The following is a 19,067-nucleotide window of genomic DNA, read 5'->3' on the forward strand; positions in this document are numbered from 1 at the left end:
GTTCTCAGGCCAGGGGTAGAGGTGTTATGTGCCTTGCCTGTGGTTGAGGCTAGGTTGCAGTAAGGCACCGACTAGGACAAAATAAGAATTTTTGAAAGTAATGTGATGCATTTTTCATTTATAATATATCATGGAAGGTTTAGAGTAGTTGTGGGCTTCATATTATTTTGTAAGTTAGCTGCCTCTATTGCACAGTATGCCTGTATTGTGAGTAATTTAGAAAAAGTATTGGCTGGTAATAGGGATAAGGAGTTATGGTTTGGTTTGCTTGAATTTTATAAGGGGCTGGGGTTTTTAAATTTTTACTTCTTTTTCTCCTTCTTCTCAAAGCTTATTCTGATTTTTCTTAAATACTTAAACCTCTCTGTAAAACCCCTATGTATTAATGTAGGGATGGGTGTTCTTGTATATTGTAAACAGCTGTGCTGGAAGCTAACTGCCCTATTTACTCATAGACTAGAAATGTTATTTAAATGAGTATTTTTGCTACTCTAGTTGTAAGAGTATTCTAGCTGGGATGAATTTCCTTTGTCATGAGGAAGTAGATGGTAATTTCTATTCTTCAGTCTGCATTGTGCTGTCCAAATCAATTCATCCTTTTCCTGGTGCAGAAGACTTCCAGTAGTACTCTCATAGCAGCCAGAGAATAACACTTGAGGAATTAATTTAAAACTCTGTATGAAAATGTCCTGGAGTATTTTGGGTATAACAAGTTGTGGGCTGCAAGAATTTTTCCATTTTTAGATTTAAAATGGAGGAAAGTTGTAACTTGATAGTAGAAGTTGTTATAGTACAGATTTCTCTTGGAAGAAGAGACAGGCTTGGCCTCAAGTTAGCTTTGAGGTAACAGTCGTGGTGTTTAAAAAAATCTTACTGGAAAAGATCCACTGTGCCTCAATCCCAAATATATTCCAAGTAGTAGGGTAAAGCCTCTCTTCTTCTGAGCCTTTCATATCTAACTTCAGTAACCCTTAACAGGCTTTGCAATGAGATCCTTCTCCTAAAAGGTAGGCTGTAAAAGGGCAATAACAGCTAAAAGTTTAGCTCTGCTCTTGGTGAACTGTGGTGTGTGGTGAGCTCTTTCCTCAAGAAAAGCATAAGCTCTGTCCTTGATGTGGAAGAGCAGAAAGGGTAACTGACCTTGCTCTTGCCTCCTCTTGCTATCCATTAGCTGTAGCCCAAGCACCCAAGTATTTTGAAGACCTCCCGCCCTCTCTGTCTCCTTACCTGTCAGAATGTCTGGACGTGGAAAGAAACAAGCAGTGGCTGGCAAGGCTGGAAGGGCATCAAGGAGAAGCAAATCAGCCAGGGCAGGTCTGCAGTTCCCTGTGGGTCGTGTCTATAGATTCCTCCAAAGAGGGAAGTACGCTGATAGGATTGCTTCTGGTGCTGCCATCTACCTGGCTGCAGTAATGGAGTACATGGTAGCAGAGGTCCTGGAGCTGGCAGGGAATGCTGCACATGACAACAATAAAACAAGGATCCTGCCAAGGCACATTCAGCTGGCTGTGAGAAGTGATGAAGAGCTGAACAAATTCTTTGCCTGTGTGACCATTCCTCAAGGCGGGGTTGTACCAAAGATCCTCTCTCAGCTCCTTCCAAAGAAAACTAGTAGAACTGTTGCTTCGTCTCAGGAATATGGTGGTAACCACTGAAACTTGCTTTTCCTGGTCTGGTCTGTGCACTTATGGATGATGGGACTCAGTACCACTAATTTGTATGTGTTTGCTTCTTTGTCAAGTATTTTGCCTGCTAATTTTAAGGCATTTTTAAAGCATGTAACAAAGTTTCTAGAATGCAGCACTAGTCTCCTTTTCTCATGGATGGAAGAACAGAGAAAATATTAAAAAAAAAATAGCCTAGAATAGCACCTGAATAACTTTTTTTAAAAAAGTCCAGTACATGCTTACTTTTGAAAACATGTTACAGGTAAGTGTTGTGAAGCATGGAGAGGAGTGAAGAGATACACACTGCTATTCCTGTGAATTTTTCTTCCATCTAGCACAGATTCGTGGTGCAGTTAGTTCAGTGCCTCAGAGGTTGTTTAACTCTGCTTTAAAAGTTAGTAACCCTGTGCATTTTAAAGCTGTATTGCTCATAAAAGTGTACTGAGCATCTGCTTCTCTTTAGACTGCTTCATCATTACTCTAAGTCTCTATCACAGCAAAGCATGCAGAAACTGGTGCAGCCATGTCTTCTCTCTTAACACAGATGACAATTTCAGTGTTTGTATGTTGTACACAGTTATCAAGAATGTGAGAAGGGGGGTCTTACCCCCCCCCCCCCCCCTTTCTCCCGTCCCTAGTCCATTGGCTTTCCTCTATGGATCCATAATTTTTTAAAATAGTCATTTTTGCATCTTTTCAAAAAAGTAAAATGACCCTTCCATATTCAGAGACATTTAACTTACTTTTACTGTAATTAACAAGTAACAGTTCCTCTCAAAGGCAACTTGCTCTGGTGTTTGCTTTATAGCATGTTCCTCCTCAGAGCCTGTTCATTGCCTTCTTCCTCTGTACCAGGACACTCTGTGCTGGGGCAACAGGAGGAGGAAAGGGTCAAGTAGAAGTTGTTGTTGAGAGAAATAGTTCTGAGGTGGTGAGAAACTGTGAAATGTGAGAATGGAGATGAAAATGCTGTAAAAATAGAATGAGAGATAGATACAGACCATGAAGGAAAGAGCAGCATAAATGTCAGCAGGAAGTGAATGCAAGATTTGTGTGAGGCAGCATTTCACAATAGAATAAAGTGAAGAAAAATTCCCTGTGTGGCAAGAAGAACTGGGTGATACTCTTTTGTTTACACTATAAAGCTTGTCAGGCAAGAGGAATGTCAGGATACTTTCTGGCCATTTTTGCTCTGTATTTATACCTGCTGTCCTGTTACTTACCCAACAGCACTACTGATATTTTCTAGACATATTCTTTCTTCCACAACACTTGTTAGAAGTGAATGCAGCTCATTAAGTTTCAAGCCAGCCCTGGCAGGGGCCACCAACAGATCAAATGTTCTCCTGCTGAAGAGGAAATAAACACAGTTATGGCACTTCACTGCTGCCTTACAACACATCAGCAGTGAAATTATAGATCCTCAGAAACCTGGGGATAGAACAATAACAAAAGTTGGGGTTTTTTGTTTTGTGTTTTTTGGGGGCTTTGTTTGGTTTTTTTTTTTTGCTTGGAGGTGTTGCGAGTCTGAGAGGGAAAAATGCAGAACTCAGTTTTGGCACCCAGTTTTGCAAAACATGCTGAGAAACCCTTAAACATTTACTGGAGTAGCACTAATTAAGCTGATAAATAATGATGCATTCATGTAACCAGAAAACAAGTTTTTTTCAAGGATAAATTCTCTTATTTGATCATAAGGTAAACTCTCAACAAATATTACTAGTCTATCATGGTCATTAATATCATTATTTGTTCTAACCATAGGCATTGGGAACAAGTTCAGACAAATATCCAGACCATTAATATTTGGCTTCCTTGGAAAGTTGGGGTTGTATCCAGGTTGATTAATAAGCCCTCTGGATGATTTTGAACAGAAATGCACAGGGTATCACAGCAAAACTTTTGAGGCTAAGTAACTATACCCTTTTTTCACAAAGGGGGAAGATAGAAAGGTGTCATCTTAGTAGTGTAGATGTTTAGCTTCATACCCACAGGAAAGCCCTTCTTCAGTGAAGTGCTTGGAAGTATGGAAACTGTAGCATGGACATCATACCCCAGGTGATTCTAATGAAATTGTGATAAAAACTTTCTTTCATGTAATACAGTATAGGAGATCCTCTTCAAACTACAAATCTAATAGAAATAAGTTTGCCTGTTCTGTTGATCACCAAAGTGCTCATTTACTGTGACAAAACAAGACATTAAGTGCATGGTACCTTTGCACATGACTAGTTCTCTCATGTCTCATGCTATAAGTTTCAACTTAGCTCAGTGACCTGTAGCTGAGGCTGGTATGTGACTTAGTTGCAAATCAAAGCAAAAAAAAACCCCCAGCCATTCAAAATACAGCTCCTCTGGCAACTCTCTTGTTACCTATGCTGCAAAACACATTTATCTTGATGTGATGTTACTTTCCTAACTCAGTTATGTCATGGAACCAGTGTCTGTCAAGGAAAACAGATGTCTTCAATAACACCCATTAGAAAATGTGTGTACATGGTGCTCCACAATTCAGTGAAGTGGTGGGCAGATGGAAGCATGGAGGTGAAATGATGCCTGGAAAAACTCTTCTTCCTTTACCTGTCTAGAGGACTGGATGCTGTTGATGGATGTCTTAGTTGTGCAGAGTGCTTGTAGTTCACTCTGCATTGAGATTTGTGTGTTTATAGGCTTGATATTTTCTGTCACCTTCACTTTCTCCGTAAGGAGAGGAAACATCCCAAGCTATGGCCTCAGAGATTCTTGTCTTGGTGAGTACAAGGTCTGAACTCATTCACTACCTGAACTGGTCCAGCTCAGCGCACGGTGGAGAGGGGTATGGCCCGGAGTGGGTCTGCTTTGAACATCCCAAATTTGCTCCTGGCATTGCCCTCTGCTGACCAGTCCAAATATTGCAATTCCTAAACACTGTTGTCCTGGAAGTCAACTGCTGCTCTCGTGAAAGTCACAGTATAGTGAATTTGGGTTGTAATCTGAGACTATATATAGTCTGTGGAACTATGCAGACTACACAGAGCTGTGAAAATGAAGGAAAAGATGTAGTATAAGACTGAGTCATAGCAAAAGCTATTTTTGGTGTTTTTTCTCATAGCAGAGTCTCTGGTGAAGTCCCTGGAGAGGCCAAGCTGTGCAGCAGTGTATGTGGCTGTGGCACATCAGTTCATGTCAGGGTCATGAGAGGAAATATGACCTTGGTGCTCTGCTGAATGAGGCTCCTGAATTTTGCTTCTTTTCTGATGGATCACATGATTGTCTGTGAGTGCTCTGAGGTCAGTTCATGCACGTTCTGCATTTTCTTTGGGAAGTTCTAGTCCGTATTTAGGTATTTTTTTGGTTAATATTTAGATAACTGTACTCCAGAAGCCTGTACTTATGTGTACACATCTTTCAGTGCAGTAATCCAGCAAGTACTATCTGGACTGCTGTGTGGTAACCCCTGGATGCAGGAGCTTTGTAGTAAAGATACACAAAATACTTTTCTTTCAAGTTTGCCTTATGTTGTTATTCAGTCTACCTGTATTGATCTCTTAGCAGGTTGAAGGTTAATAGAGAGATGGTGTTTGGTGTGCAAGGTTCTTTGCACAAGAGAAATGTCAAAATTTTAGGTGGTGAATCATAACCTGCTATAAGATCAGTCATATTTTTGGTTTTGTACACTGGAAAAAGTAGATCCAGAAGTGACTGAAGAAGGAGACTTAGTAGCTCCTAGTTGTTCAGTGGAGAAATCTATCAGAGTGATAGATATATAGACTAAGACAGTTTATGCCCTCCAGCCCAGTCAAAGATATGTTTCTACCCTGTTTAATAAGGTAGAGGGATGGCAATTGCAATGTGTGAGCTGTCTGGAACAGGTAAATCTGTCTTGAGTGATCTCCACATAAGCAACCAGTAGATATCCTGGAATCACTGCTTGACTCTAAGATCCCAGCAAATAAGTAAGCACAGGCATTGATGAATGCCTACAGGAATGGTGAGCTTAAAATGAAGCATTTTATCATTCCCCTCCTCATACTTTCCTTCTTGAAAATCAACCCCACTTCATTGAGTTCCAACTTTCCTTGACCTCTGCCTTTCCTCTTTGCTGGTGGTTCCCCTTTCTTTTCCTGTATTGCTCTGTACATGAAGCCTTACCTATATTCAGTAATGCAACACCTCCCCTGTGACAGTCTCCACAGTTTTATTCATTCCACGTTGTATTTTTGTGCTCTCCTCAACACTATGGTATTTGACTCTCTACAGTTACCCATCCCCTTTGCTGCAAAGCTGCAATTGATTATTCTTCACTATGTGTAATCACTTCCTTTCATCCCCAGTGAGCTGTACATATTTTTTTCCATATGCATCTTTGCCAAGATTATTCTGAATGCTGACTCTGTCCTGCAGCATTGCCATCCCTCCCAGCCTGCAGTTACCTGAAGATTCAGTAAGTGAGCACTTCCCTGTGGGAGCTGAGAAGGGAGTGAGGTTGTCCAAGGCACAAGATCACAAAGGGACCAGAGAGAGGGAAGTAAAAAACCAAGAAGGTTTTCCTCTTGTGCTTCGTGCTCTGTCTCTTTGGTGAGCAGCACGTCATGAGGCCAGGCAGCACTCACTCCTCCACAGGTGAGTGCATTTCCAGGTCCCTTGCTGTGCGCTCTGCTGAGCAGTGCCTTCCTGAGCCCAGCTCCAGCAGGCCAGGCTTTTAAGGTCCTAGGCCAGCCTGAAGTGATTTTTCAAGTCAAGTTAGGTGGCATGAAGGTGTGCACTCCTGACCATTCCTGCCTTTCCAAGAGTCCTCTGAGCTGTTCGTAACCACATGCTCTAAGCTGTGGCAACTGGTTTCAGGAGTTAAGTGCTACAAAAAAATTCCCCTTTGCAGCTGAAATATGTTGCCTCTCAGTGTAATTGACTGTGCCTTTTTGATGCTTTTTATTACAAGAGGATGGATAGGCCCCAATTTACTCTTCTAAAAACACTCATTACTTTGTATACCTTGTCATGAAACTCTTGATTCGTCTCTTTGACAGTGAGAACTGAGCTTTCACCTCTTTTTCTTGCAGAAATATTTCTGTGCTTCTAATTGTTGTTGTCACCTGTGTCTGTGCTCCTGAATTTCTGCTGTGGGTTTTGAAGTGAGATATTCAGAAAGTTTCAAGCCAAAGATGACCTTTGCATTTCTATATTATTAATTTCTCTTGTTTCACAGGTGACATTTGCATTGCTCCAGGGAGCAAAGATTTCCACTGAGTAATGAATAAGAGGTCTTCTGTGCTTTTTATGGAGGAGCCACAGTTACTACAGATGGCTGAGGAGCCTGATAGGTTCTTGCCTGCAAATTACCATCTATTTATCAATCTTATTTAAGTTGCAAGGCCCAAGTAGATGTTATTCTTGAAACCTGTTGAGGGCAAAGAAAGCCATTGCTGACTGTGAGAGCCACAGCATGAGTTGCCTGTGGTGCAGTACTACTCTGGTTTAACCCCAGCCAGCTTGTTTACTTTCCCCAAAGGTTGGGGAGAGAATTGAAAGGGTAAAAGTGAGTAAAGCTGTGGGCTAACATGAAGGCAGTTTAATAGGTAAAAGCAAAGCAGAACAAGGAATTAATTCACTGGTTTACATCAGCAGGAAGGTGTTCAGCCATCTCCAGGAAAGCCAGGCTCCATCATGCCTAACTATGACTTGGGAAGGGAAACACCATCACTCCAAAGGGGGGGAGGGGAGGGGAGGGTGTCCTTTTCTCCTCCCAAATTTTTATTGCAGAGCATGACAGCATATAGTGTGGGATATCCCTTTGGCAGCTGGGTCAGCTGTCCCAGCTCTGTCACCTCCCAACTCTTTGTGCACCCCCAGCTGCCTCACTGGTGCGGTGGGAAACAGGTCTTGTGCAAGTCCTGCTCAGCAATAGCTAAAATATCCCTGTGTTATCAACACTGTTTTGGTCACAGATCCAAAACACAGCACCATAAAAGCTGCTATGAAGACAATTAACTCTATCCCAGCCAATACCTGTACAAATACTTATGCAGAACTGAGCAAAACTTGATACTTTTCAGCTTTGGCCTCTGAGATGAAACAAGCCAGGAGTGCCATTGCAGTGCTTTTGTGTCATTATCTTATTTATTTGCATTTCCAGAGTGCATCCCCACCACTTTTATTTGGCTTAGTTGTTCCTTCCAGAGGGACATCCTAACTGGTTCCAGATACCTGAGAAGCCAGAGGAGCCAGCATCCTATTCCACGGGTGAATAATTTCCTACAGGATTTGACAACAGCAACAGCGTGCTATGAGGGCACAAATAGGCCTCAATTCTCTGAGGAGCCTGCCTGGGACCCCCCCCCACCCCACCAGCACCCTCTGTCCAGGAGCTGTAATTCAGCCAGGTCTTGACCCTGATGGAGGCTGAAATAAATAGCGTGATATTGTACTCATGTCACAGAATAACTGAGGCTGGCAGGGACCTCAGAAGGTCTCTAGTCTGGTCCCAAGTGAGAATTCAGACCAGCTGTTGTCTACTCTGGTCTTGAAAAATCTCCAAGGACTGTCCTCTCTGGACAACTGGTTGCCCTGCCTGGAAATTTCAACAGCTCTTGCTTCAACTTATGCCTGTTGCTACTTGTCCTCCCACCCCACACTGTAAGGAGCCCAGCTGTCTCCTTGATGACTCTCATATGCACTGGAGGGTCTATTAGATTCCCCTGAAGGCATCTCTCCTTCAGGCTGAACCAGCCCAGTTGCCCTTGCATCTCTTCAGGGGTAGGTGATGCAGTTCTCACCACCTTGGAGGCCCTCCCTCCAGTTTTTCCATGGCCTTCCTGTGTTGTGAGGGTCCAAACTGAACATCTACTCTAGATACAGTCAAAAATTGCTGAACAACTCATCATTTCTCTCTATCTGCCAGCCAAACTTCTGTTAACACAGCCCAAATTGGGAACTTGCCCAGATAAAACCCCGCAAAACAACAAAATTGCAGGTATCTCAGGGTTTGTTTTTAGAGGTGTCTCCAAATCCCATGTGGCTGTGCCAGTGTAACTGAAATGGTACTATGCCACAGTAGCCAAAGAGAAGGAGGGGTAACAAAGGGCTTGAGGAAACCAATGGTACATTCAGGAATTGCAGCCTCATTTGTATCCCCAGACCCTCAATTTTACTATGTTCTTTTCTTCCTAAGGAAGTAACTGCTTAGTACTTGAAGTTTTGTGCCCATAAATGTCTCCATGTACCAAAACACTCCATACAGTGCAAGCACAAGCAGCTGCACTACATTTTTAAATGCATGATTTCAGGAGAAAAGGGCAGATGTTCAGAATATTTCTCCAAAGTGCCTCATTTGTGCTTTATGATAGCCAGTAAGGCAAGGCTGAAAAAAATACATTATCTGATCAAATCATGTCTGTGTGTAGGAGCAGTACTTGTTCCTCTTCTTTCAAAGTGCTTTGGCTTCATCAATTATCACACTCAAGCACTTAGTTACTCAAAATAAATCATTAAAATGTCCATGATGATTTTAATATTGTGCTGTTCCAGATGCCTATTCTGAAATAATGGGGAAATATATTACCTAGTCAAAAGGACAAGCTTATCATTTATGACCATATTAAAAAAGATGTTATAAAATTCACTGTTGGATTTGAAAATTGTTGATATTGAGATAATTGATTTCCTTTGATTACAGCTGGCACCAGGCAATGCTACACGATAGCCCAAGGACGTCTGGTATGGGCTTCAATAAAAAAGGACAACAAAAAGAATTACTGATTGCAAATTTATTACATGGAACAGCAAATTCCAGACAACTGAGTCACATAATAGACAACCAGTGCAATGGGAAGTCTCTTTCCTTTATGTAAACCAAGTCATCAAGTTGGTAAATGAATCCATGAACTTCATATTCCACGGTATTCTGAAATGAATTAACACAGTATCATCTTTTATGTTGAGATGTTGATGTGAATATGACTTAGTACTCAGTTCTGTGCATCTGGTTCTTCTCAAAGTTAGAAATTAAATAGCTTCAGATTCTAATACCAGAAGATTAAGATGCTTGAAAGTTTAGATAAGCACCCAAATCTGTTATTTTTGCTCAAACATGAATCCTCCCTCCTCACACAATTCTCTTTCTACCATGTTCTAACCCTGCTGACCTTCTTTTAGAGTATGGAAGCATGATGAAGAAAACCATCCCTTTGTCAAGGGTGTGTACTCTAAGTCTGTTAGCATGAAAAAACCCCATGTTTCTGTCAAGACAACTCTCAGTGGCCATATGAAATGTGTGTTTCATAGATTGGTACTAGGTTTGTAATGCTTCTCAGGACCTTCTTTTGTCATGAGGATCATCATTAGTGAAAAGGCAGAAGAAATTCTTGATGCTTTTGGCTGCCTACTTACCACTGCCTTCAATAGTTCTTCCATTTCGAGGCTGAAAAATATAATAATTAGATGATTGTAAAGAAGTAATGGATTACAGACCTATAAGCACACCAAAAATACATTCCCATCATGCAGACAGAGGACTGTATAAGACTGTAGTAAGATTTTCTTTACAGCAACATGTCAAATGATAGGGGACCCATGCAGGGTGGGTTATGCCTTTGAATATGAGAAATTTTCATTCAGCCTCTGCCCAAAAACCTAAACATTCTGGCTTTAATTATTTTCATTCAGGGTGTGGGTCTCAATTTGTTGGGGTAGTATAGGCACACGCCTAAGAAAGAGCATATAAATATCAGCACTGAAAGAACCTGGATGGACACACTTGAAATAACTTGAATTAAACATAAATTACTGCTGAACTGGGACTCTGGTTACCTGACATGACCTACTTTACAATATTTTAAATTTTTTAAAATGTGTTCAAGATATTCCTAAAAATTACTTTGGTGTTAATCAGGGTGTGTCTAAACCAGCACACTGGGCATTAGACCATGTCATAGCTCAGCAAGCCCATGGGTGAAAAACATGACAGAAATGATGATCATTTTGCTTTGGCTTTTCACCGTTACGCAGTGTGACTTCGCTTCCTGCCAGACCTCTCAAACCAGGTGGACACTCAGCTCAGGCACATGTTTGATCTAATTTATTTAGCATCAGTGCACCTTGACAGTCTCAGAGATACAAGTCACATGGATGATTTGGCTCAAGATAAAACATTTGCAGAGGCGTATCTTCAAACAAAAATAAGTGTTTAATCCATTAGTACCCCAGATCTCATTATCTTGTCATCTTTTAGTCAAACCAGAGCTTTTTGAGCAAATGGCTCCCTAAGCTTTCAAGCAAGGGATATTTGGCCTCTCTTCAAAACAACTGCAGCAAGAATTTGTGAAACAGCTGCTCATCTGTGAACATATAACAATGTCTGCTATTGAGAATCTTTAAAATGAAGAGACTCAGATACCCTGAAAAGGAAGAAAGGCCGCCCCAGTGTTCCATGACTGTCCTGTAAAATCAAACACAAACAATGACAAAATACTTTAAACTCAGTTCCATAGATCCGTTGCCAAATTTTACCATTCTATCAGAATATTGGTAATCTGGGGCCTTTTTCAGCAGCATGCAAACAAGATGTTGATAGTCCCCAATGCCCATTCATCTGGGATGCTGATTAAAAATTAATGCCTAAAGAACATTGTGTCTCATGTAAATATAATGAATTACCATAATTAAAGATTCACAGGGTTTAGAAGAGATATAAAAGAAAGCTTTACGCATCGGGTATAAGCAGGGTCAGCATAGATCACTTCCCAACCACTGAAAAAAAACAAGCTGACTTTAAAAAAGCAGCAAAAGGAACAAGGAAGGGGACATACTTCCCTACCCACTGCTACTGCCACTGCTTGTCTTCACATTTACATACCTTCTTTGTAAACTTTGCAGAAGCAATCTGTGATTCCTGCAAGTGGACACTGTAAGTTAATCAGGATGCCAGCATGTTTTGGTTTGTTACAGTGACCCTCTATTACTGATGAGGTTGCTACACTCCATGTGAGAAGAGAGATAACCTTACACTTATCACAGACTGATGTAAGAACAGCAGCAAACTGATCTTTGTAAAGATTGATGTGAAGTCTTGCCTGGAAGGTTACTCTGTTCATTACCATCATTCAACAGGCTTCCCTTGCTGTACAGCAAAGTGCAGCCATGCTCTGGGGAGTGAAGCAGAGCTCAGCCTGGAGCTCCACTCCTCAGGCTAGAATTGTACTGAGAGCTCTTACCTTGTTAAAATGTGGCTGCTCTTCACCTTTCAGACTGCTCTTGGTTTTAACCCAGGAAAGATTGCTGGGTTTAAGCTTTCCCCTGCACTCTTTATTCTTCAGAAAATTGCTCATTTTTCTACTCAGCCTTACTTCAGGAAACAGAAATGTTCCCCATGACTTTATGTGAGCAGACTAAGTTCAACATGTAAGGCAGCCCTGAACCTGCAGCCATGGTTTGGGAGCCCTCCTGCCCATGACACAGCTGCCAGGCTGTGCTCCGAGGTAGCCAGGAGTGGGATGGCTGTGTGCCCCAGCCACAGTTGCATCAGTGAGTGGGTTTAGTTACCTGGAGTGGGCTTGAAAAACAAACACATGTAATGGGCGAGGATGTGAAGACAGGGTGAGAATGCAGGAAAGCATGTGGATGGGAAACTGCAGAGAAGAAATTTTAAAAGACAAAATACACAAGCAAGAAATAGGGAATCATGGTTCAGGGTATGAGAAGAGGATTTATTTGGTTCAAGCTGCAAGACAACAATTTATAGAGCAACTGACATCAACTTACATGCTATGAAATACTAGAGAAGAAAAAAATGCTTGCTCAATCAAGGTGCTTTAAAATATGCAAAGGAGGAGACTACTACAGAGAGACAATATGAATGCTACCCTTGTTCTGATATGATTATTACATACCAAGCAAAGATAGAGATTGATTAATGACTTAGCCTGAAGTTTCAACTACCCTAACTAATTATAACAGGTGAGAGATTACTATGTGAAAGAAATATGGTAAAAACTGAGCTTCTAAACAACTCTAGGATGGAAATTTCAAACACACAGTGAAGTGATTGTGATGTGGATGGGTTTAGATAGCTCTTTTTGCTTTCTTTGAAGCACCATCTACAAGGTTTACCCAAAGATTAGGCAATGACATTAGTCTTAGTTCTCACAAAATATTTTATATTCCCCAGGTGGGGTTCAAGTCCCATTCAAGCCCAAATTGCCATGGACTTCACCTTTCACAGTGCTGAGGCCTCATTTCTTCTCTTGAAACCCCACCTACCTTCTCTATAGAATCTATAACTCTGACTAAATAATTATTTTTTTTATTCACAGAAATATAGAATAATGTAGAAATTTAAGTTCAGCTGCCATTAGTAGGATTTCATGACTTTTTCCTTGGATTCACTACATACAGACTCATGTTTGTAGTGTATTCTCAAGACTCCTTGTGGGCTAAGAAAGTACAATTTCATGGAATATGAGATTTGATCAGCTGGGTAAAACTTCCCATAGTTCTTTTTCCATATTTCACATTTTTACTTTATCTGCTTCTTTACTCAGACCACACCTAGAAATTATATTGCAGACATGTAGCTCATATTTTTTGAAAGGCTACTGTATGAGATTCAGCTTCTAATCTTGAGGACACCATTTTTTGCAAAGTTAGTTACTAAAATAGTAACCAGGAACAGGACTCTGTTCAAAGTTACCAGATGATTCTGGATGTTCCCTCACTAGCTAAGTTGTGGAGGCATAAGAGTCAATAGTGAACTCAAAAACATTTATTAGACATTTAAGACTGAAATGCTAGAATTTTTTTATACTATCAGCTTCAGTATTGTAGAGTTTTATGACTGCTTCAGGAAAGCATGCTTGGAATAAGCTAAAGACACTGGCAAGAAGAGATACTGAAATGCATTTCAAAATACTTTCTGTTATTGTCTTGCAGGATCTACTCTTGTTTTGAAACAACAGAAGACTCAGCCTGGCTTTTTAGCTTATACCCAGGGGCTGAGTGAATTTTCTGGAAAAGGTTGTCAATGAAGTGGTGATAATAAAATAGTGATATAAAGCAGAACTGACATTGAGGTGGGTCTTTATATGACTGCACTAACAAAAAAGAACTATACTCAACAACTCTTCAATCTCTTTCATCTGAGTCAGAAACACAAAGAAACCCCAAGATCGTTTCAAACAGAGTATTAAAATCAGTAAAGCAACTCATACACCTCCATGTTCAGCATGATATAAGGTATGCTATTGATCCAGGGTTATGTATCTTTTTAGCATATTTAACCCAGTGTTATTCAAAACTGAGGGTCAGGTTAAAATACTCTGACTGTAGGTGCATGTTTTGGTTCTTGAGCTCTAAATTGGTGAAAAACAGCAATTTCATATAAATAATTTAAAGTAACTAAGAATTACATGCAAACTACTAACAAGAAGAAAATATTTTATATACTCTCCTACATCTCTTAAACCGTCACACTATTAGAGTCTACATTATTGTTTGGAGAGAAATGTCAAAAAGTTGATCGTGGAGTGGTTGCTTTTTAAGTTTAAGAAGGGGGTGCTTTGAAACAAAAGAAACAATGGCCCCTTACCTCATTTTTATGCATGCTGTTGAATATGGAATAACAGAGATCCAAAACAGTGCTGGAGATCTGAAAAAACAAGCAACGCTTTAATATATTTACTGGGAGAATGTGGTGTACATAGTTTGATAGAAAACAGGCTTGATTCTGATCCTGAATCAATTTAGATTGAGCACAGTTCACTAAAAACACTCGTAGCAGGGGAAAACTTACTGATGCTATTATGAGCTGAAAAATTAGTCTCTTGTTTGAGGATAATATGCAGAATACAACAGTTGTCAATACAGTCTGGTGCTATAAAGAGATCTAAATCAACCTCACATTTAAAATACATTTTTCTATGCTAATTGTTCTAGGGATAGCTTTGGTTTGTGGCATGTTTAATCTGTGCTCATTTTCACCTACAAGCATTTCAGTCAATCAATGCTATAATCTTTAACCATGAATACTGAAATTACTGTCCCATAGTCATTGCCACAGTACAGGGATTTGCTTATGCATGCAATCACATTAGATAAGGACTACAGCTTCAAAGGAAGTGAGGTGTAAGACACCTCAAAAACAGCCTCTGGGAACAGTTTTCTACAAGTCTTGGTTCACAAAACTGTAAGATTTCAGACAGAAAAAAATCAGCACAAAATGTTCAAAATTTCCAAATACTTCCTGATCCTGCAAATATTTTTCTCCCCACTTTGAAAATAACCCTTGGGCTCGATATTAAATGCAGTGTAGCTGATCTTTCACATACTAATTTTTTCTTCTAAAGTGTTTGTAAGCTCTGGGCCAGCAGAAGTGATCTGTGAAAACTCCCCCTTGCTCCCCTCTCCTCTGAGCACCCCAGAAAAAACCCATCCACCCACCAAGCACCAAGCCAGGACCACACAGGACCTTTAACTCCTGCAGAACTGTCCGTCACCTCTTGCTTCAGTGTTAGCTAACTACTGGCATGGCAAGAAAGGAAAAACAAACCCGTGCTTTCCTTTAGGTCCGCATTAGCTTCACTGGGAGGAGAGCACATACACCAACAAACTAGCTCTGCTCTCCAGAGCTGCTGGCTCTCTGGCAGAGGCTCTGCCACCTGCAGGCATCGATGCTCCGGGTTATACAGGACAATTAGTATGTCTGGAGGAGAGAGTCTCAGCAGATCAAACACACTACCAGAGTCAAATTACCTGGGGCTGATCGGACATTTCCATCCATTGACTGAAACACAGTGCCAGTTGCTTTAAAAAGTAAAGAACAGACATTAACAGTGAGTCTATCATACCTTCGGACCTCTGTTTTCACTCGGGAAGTCGGGACTGGCTCGTTATTAGCCTGTCCAGCTTTTGCTGACCCAGGTGTCCTATTCTGCACCCGGCTGCACACCACACCCCTGCCCATACCTGTTCACCTGCCGCTGCGGGGGGCACAGGGCGCCAGCCTCCCTCCTCTCTTTACCATCTCCCCCAGGGTTTTTAAAAAGGCATTGCCAGTCCGTTGCCGATTTCCTAGCTCTTTTCCCTGCCAAAGACGAATGTCGTTTTCCACCTTCTTCGTCTCTACCCTACCTCTCCACCGCGCATCGCTGTCAGACGACAATGACAGATGTACCTGGTTTTGGGGCAGCTCCACACCGTCCCGGGAGCGCGAGAAAGGCTGCGGGAACCCTGCGGGACGGGACACGGGTGTGTTGGGATGCCGCGGAGCCCTGCCCCGACGGCGCTCCTCTCTCTAGAGGAGCCGACGCTTTCCGCGGGTTCTCCCGCATTCCCCTGACGCCGGTGCCGGGACGTACCTGAGCCCCGCGGGAGGGCGCAGAGGCAGCAGGCGGCCAGGAGCCAGGGCAGGGCGGGCGGCGCCGAGGGCATGGCGGGGCGCGGATGGACGGAGGGGCGAGCGGACGGGCGCCTTTATGGGGCCGCGCCGAGCCCCATATGGAGCCGCCGAGCCAATGGGCGCCGGGGCGGTCCCAAGCCCCGCTCCCATTGTCGCTCCCGGTGTCGCTCCCGCTGCCGGACAAGCACTGCCGCCCCCACAGCCCCGCGGCTCGGCACGCCGTGAAACCCCCACCCCCGCCATAGGGACCCCGTTCTCCAACCCCTAGAACTCTCCGTCAAAGCTGCTTTTCTACAAGAGGTGACCGAGAGGAAAGAGTGAGAGATGAAAAGAAGATGCTGTGCATGGTCACATGATGGAGCAACAGAAAATTCTGTTTTGTAGTAGGGCTTGCTGAGTGTTTGGAAATTATTTCTTCTCATGGCAGCTTGGGAAATAAAGTTTGCCTTCTAATCAGAAAGGATATGAACTTTCATATTGCACAAGTCTTGGCCCATTTTACTACATTTACCTTCACGTGAAATAAGGAAGGCCATCCACCTCTTTGTTCATTTCGTAGTGGGTATGGCTGTGGAAAAGATACAGATCTGCTCTCAACAGAAAGTGAATCTCCTTTCTTCCCGATTTAATCATTGTGTTTGACTATGGAAAACTTCCTGGTTTTCTCTGTTCAAGTTCTAAGGGCAATGCTTTCTAATCAGATCACAGACTGAGAAAGGCAGAGCCCTCCCAAACTCTTTTTTTTATAGACTGGGCCTGCTGAAGCAAATACATATTCAGTTGTCCAACTTCTAACATAGCAGGGTTGGAATTACATGATCTCTAAGATCCCTTCCAACCCTAACTGTTCTATGATTCTATGTACTAGACATGCTTGAGAGGCAATGGCTCCAGTGTGGGATATGAGACATAAAGAACTGCAGAAGGTATTATTTTCACAGCATCCCACCTCATCTCATAATGTCCCTCAATGGCTGTGCTGCACACTAAAAGGATGACAGCAGGACTGTTCCTAGTGGGAGCATCTCAGAACAGTCAGGGAGGAGACACACCTGCTTTCTCACAAAGAAAAAGGGAGCCAGACTTCATCGACTTTGTCACCTACACAGCTGCGTGTCCTGAACATGTAAAGAGGCACTGGAGCAGCCGAGTGACCCCAACACCGTTAGTTCACCCTTTGTTCCTTCCCCTGGGAGAGACAGCTGTCTTCGCCTCATCACAGCCTTTTGGGAGCAATAATCTGAGTAGGGAGATGTCAGGAGAGGTCAGACATTGCTGGAGTAGACACTCAGCTGTCAGATTCACACTGTCTTAACTGGAAATGGGAGTTTCAAGACAGGATAGAATTCAAAGAGATTAGTCCCTCTGACTGTATAATTAGTGGGAGCTAAAGCAGATTGCAGCAAGTTTTGTGATGATAGTTTCTCACAGCAAATCCTCCCAGGCTTTCATTAACAAGAAGATGCAGGGTTCCAGGAAGCCCATAGCTCCTATTTGCAGTGGTCCTGCTTTCTACCCAAGCCCATGAAATCCTGGAGTGAAAGGACTGTCTCTGTTTGTTAAATTCGCTCATAAAAGGAGGATAATAGCAGCAAGAAGCAGGTTTGTGTTTGGTGTAATTTATTTAAGCCAGTGTAGTCACAGAAATGTGAAAGCAGAGCCCCACTAAGTGTGAGCTGGGCTCATCACAGGCAGACAGTAAAATGAGAGAAGGTAAAGATACTCTGAAAGATTACACATTTTCATATTAACTATCTTCTTTCTGTCTTTCAACACTTTAACCAAACTTAAAATTATTTTTCACCAACAGTTTTTCTCTTGCCATGCTTATCACAGATCTTGCATCCAAATCACTCCCATGCTGCAGACTCACGGGATTTTGGAGAGCCATTATAGATTCACTATTTGTTATTATTTTTTTAATGTTAACATATGAGATACCAATCCTTTTAAATCCTAATAATTTGCTCTTTTTACAAGAGAATACTTATAAATTATTACCAGATTGCTAGTGATTGTTCACTGTAATGGGATGTGGTTCTCTGGCTTTCCTATCTGAGTAGAAAAGCACAGTCTTCTGCTTTCTTCCTCAGGTGACCCATTACCTGCCTAAATTCCCACTTCTTTCTCACACAGCCTGCTATATAGTAGCCTCTTTCAACACATCTGAGTTTAGGAGTGGGATTTTTTTTGTAACAGCATAGGAAAAGTGGCATGTGATCATGCTGGGTGGGTAAAATCTATTTCTACCTTTCATAAAATACTGGATGCTACCTGAACCTTTCCTTCGTCCTTCTCATGCACAATAAACCATCTGCTGCTTTATTTCACTCTTTACCACGGAGTACCTTAAGTGTATTCTGTGTCTTCTTTCAGCAAATTTTGCCTACAGTGAAGCCTATGGAGCTATTCATTTGCATCAAGTGAGGCTTAATACTTAGAGATGAGATAAAAATTCACTCATTCAAACTCCACTAAAAAAAATCACAACTTATCTCCTAGCTGAAAATAGTATTTTATCACAGCTGTGCAGTATGAGAGAAGAATGGGGAAAGTGTTGAGAACTAAAATTTCAAATATATGAGGGTGTTTTATAATGAACACATTCAGCTTCCTTAAATCAGAACTTTCTTTGCTGCTGGATGTTTCATTTCAAAGGTGTTAGCTAAGGTGCAGCTCTGCCAATGGATATATCAACACCAAGCCACATTAATGAGCCACAATTTTACTGGATAAATAAAATTCCTGCTTTAAGGTCCTGGGCTCTCTGCACAAAGAGAGAAAATTAGGGTGACTTTCAGTGCCCACAGTGATTCACAAGTGAGTTTAAAATGAAGCTTTAGTAGGGGGTCGATGAGAAACAAGAGGATTTTTTTATTGTGAGTAAGGAGACTTGGCATACATTTAGCAACAGCAATATTACCCATCATTTTAGACTAAAATATGCTGTGATTGATAAATGAATAAGAAGAAAATTTGGTGTCAATGGGCAAAAAAGATGAAGGGCTGGTTTCCTTTTCGTAAGTGATTTCTGC

At 41.8% G+C, this 19,067-nt stretch overlaps 2 protein-coding genes across 4 annotated transcripts; one reads left to right on the forward strand and one right to left on the reverse strand.

The window, feature by feature from the left end:
- On the forward strand, window positions 1–5,090 carry LOC138105708 (late histone H2A.L3-like). 2 transcript variants are annotated; one of them, XM_069005819.1, is made up of 2 exons: window positions 1–97; window positions 1,172–5,089. In XM_069005819.1, the coding sequence occupies exon 2, from the start codon at window positions 1,236–1,238 to the stop codon at window positions 1,653–1,655; it is 420 nt and encodes a 139-aa protein (XP_068861920.1). In that variant the 5' UTR covers window positions 1–97; window positions 1,172–1,235; the 3' UTR covers window positions 1,656–5,089. The 2 variants fall into 2 exon arrangements, with proteins under 2 accessions (XP_068861920.1, XP_068861923.1); XM_069005822.1 differs by having other exon boundaries at window positions 86–169; window positions 1,172–5,090.
- A 3,847-nt stretch (window positions 5,091–8,937) lies between these two features.
- On the reverse strand, window positions 8,938–16,136 carry NMS (neuromedin S). Of its 2 annotated transcripts, XM_069029093.1 has the most exons (8): window positions 15,992–16,136; window positions 15,808–15,863; window positions 15,387–15,437; window positions 14,224–14,283; window positions 11,497–11,532; window positions 11,038–11,079; window positions 10,032–10,062; window positions 8,938–9,546 (listed from the first exon to the last, which is right to left on the reverse strand). In XM_069029093.1, the coding sequence occupies exons 1-8, from the start codon at window positions 16,062–16,064 to the stop codon at window positions 9,530–9,532; spliced, it is 366 nt and encodes a 121-aa protein (XP_068885194.1). In that variant the 5' UTR covers window positions 16,065–16,136; the 3' UTR covers window positions 8,938–9,529. The 2 variants fall into 2 exon arrangements, with proteins under 2 accessions (XP_068885194.1, XP_068885204.1); XM_069029103.1 differs by lacking the exon at window positions 11,497–11,532 and having other exon boundaries at window positions 8,939–9,546; window positions 15,992–16,134.
- Between the last annotated feature and the right edge of the window lie 2,931 nt (window positions 16,137–19,067).

This window comes from Aphelocoma coerulescens, chromosome 1, assembly GCF_041296385.1.
Source record: "Aphelocoma coerulescens isolate FSJ_1873_10779 chromosome 1, UR_Acoe_1.0, whole genome shotgun sequence".
Lineage (NCBI taxonomy): Eukaryota > Metazoa > Chordata > Aves > Passeriformes > Corvidae > Aphelocoma > Aphelocoma coerulescens.

Excerpts from the sequence above, each read along its gene's own strand:
- LOC138105708 (XM_069005819.1), top strand. The coding sequence starts at position 1,236 with ATGTCTGGACGTGGAAAGAAACAAGCAGTGGCTGGCAAGGCTGGAAGG.
- NMS (XM_069029093.1), bottom strand. The coding sequence starts at position 16,064 with ATGCCCTCGGCGCCGCCCGCCCTGCCCTGGCTCCTGGCCGCCTGCTGC. Across the intron at positions 14,284-15,386 it reads AAATGTCCGATCAGCCCCAG|ATCTCCAGCACTGTTTTGGA; the intron begins GTAATTTGACTC and ends TTGTTTTTTCAG. Across the intron at positions 11,533-14,223 it reads ACAGCATGCATAAAAATGAG|GAATCACAGATTGCTTCTGC; the intron begins GTAAGGGGCCAT and ends GTCCACTTGCAG.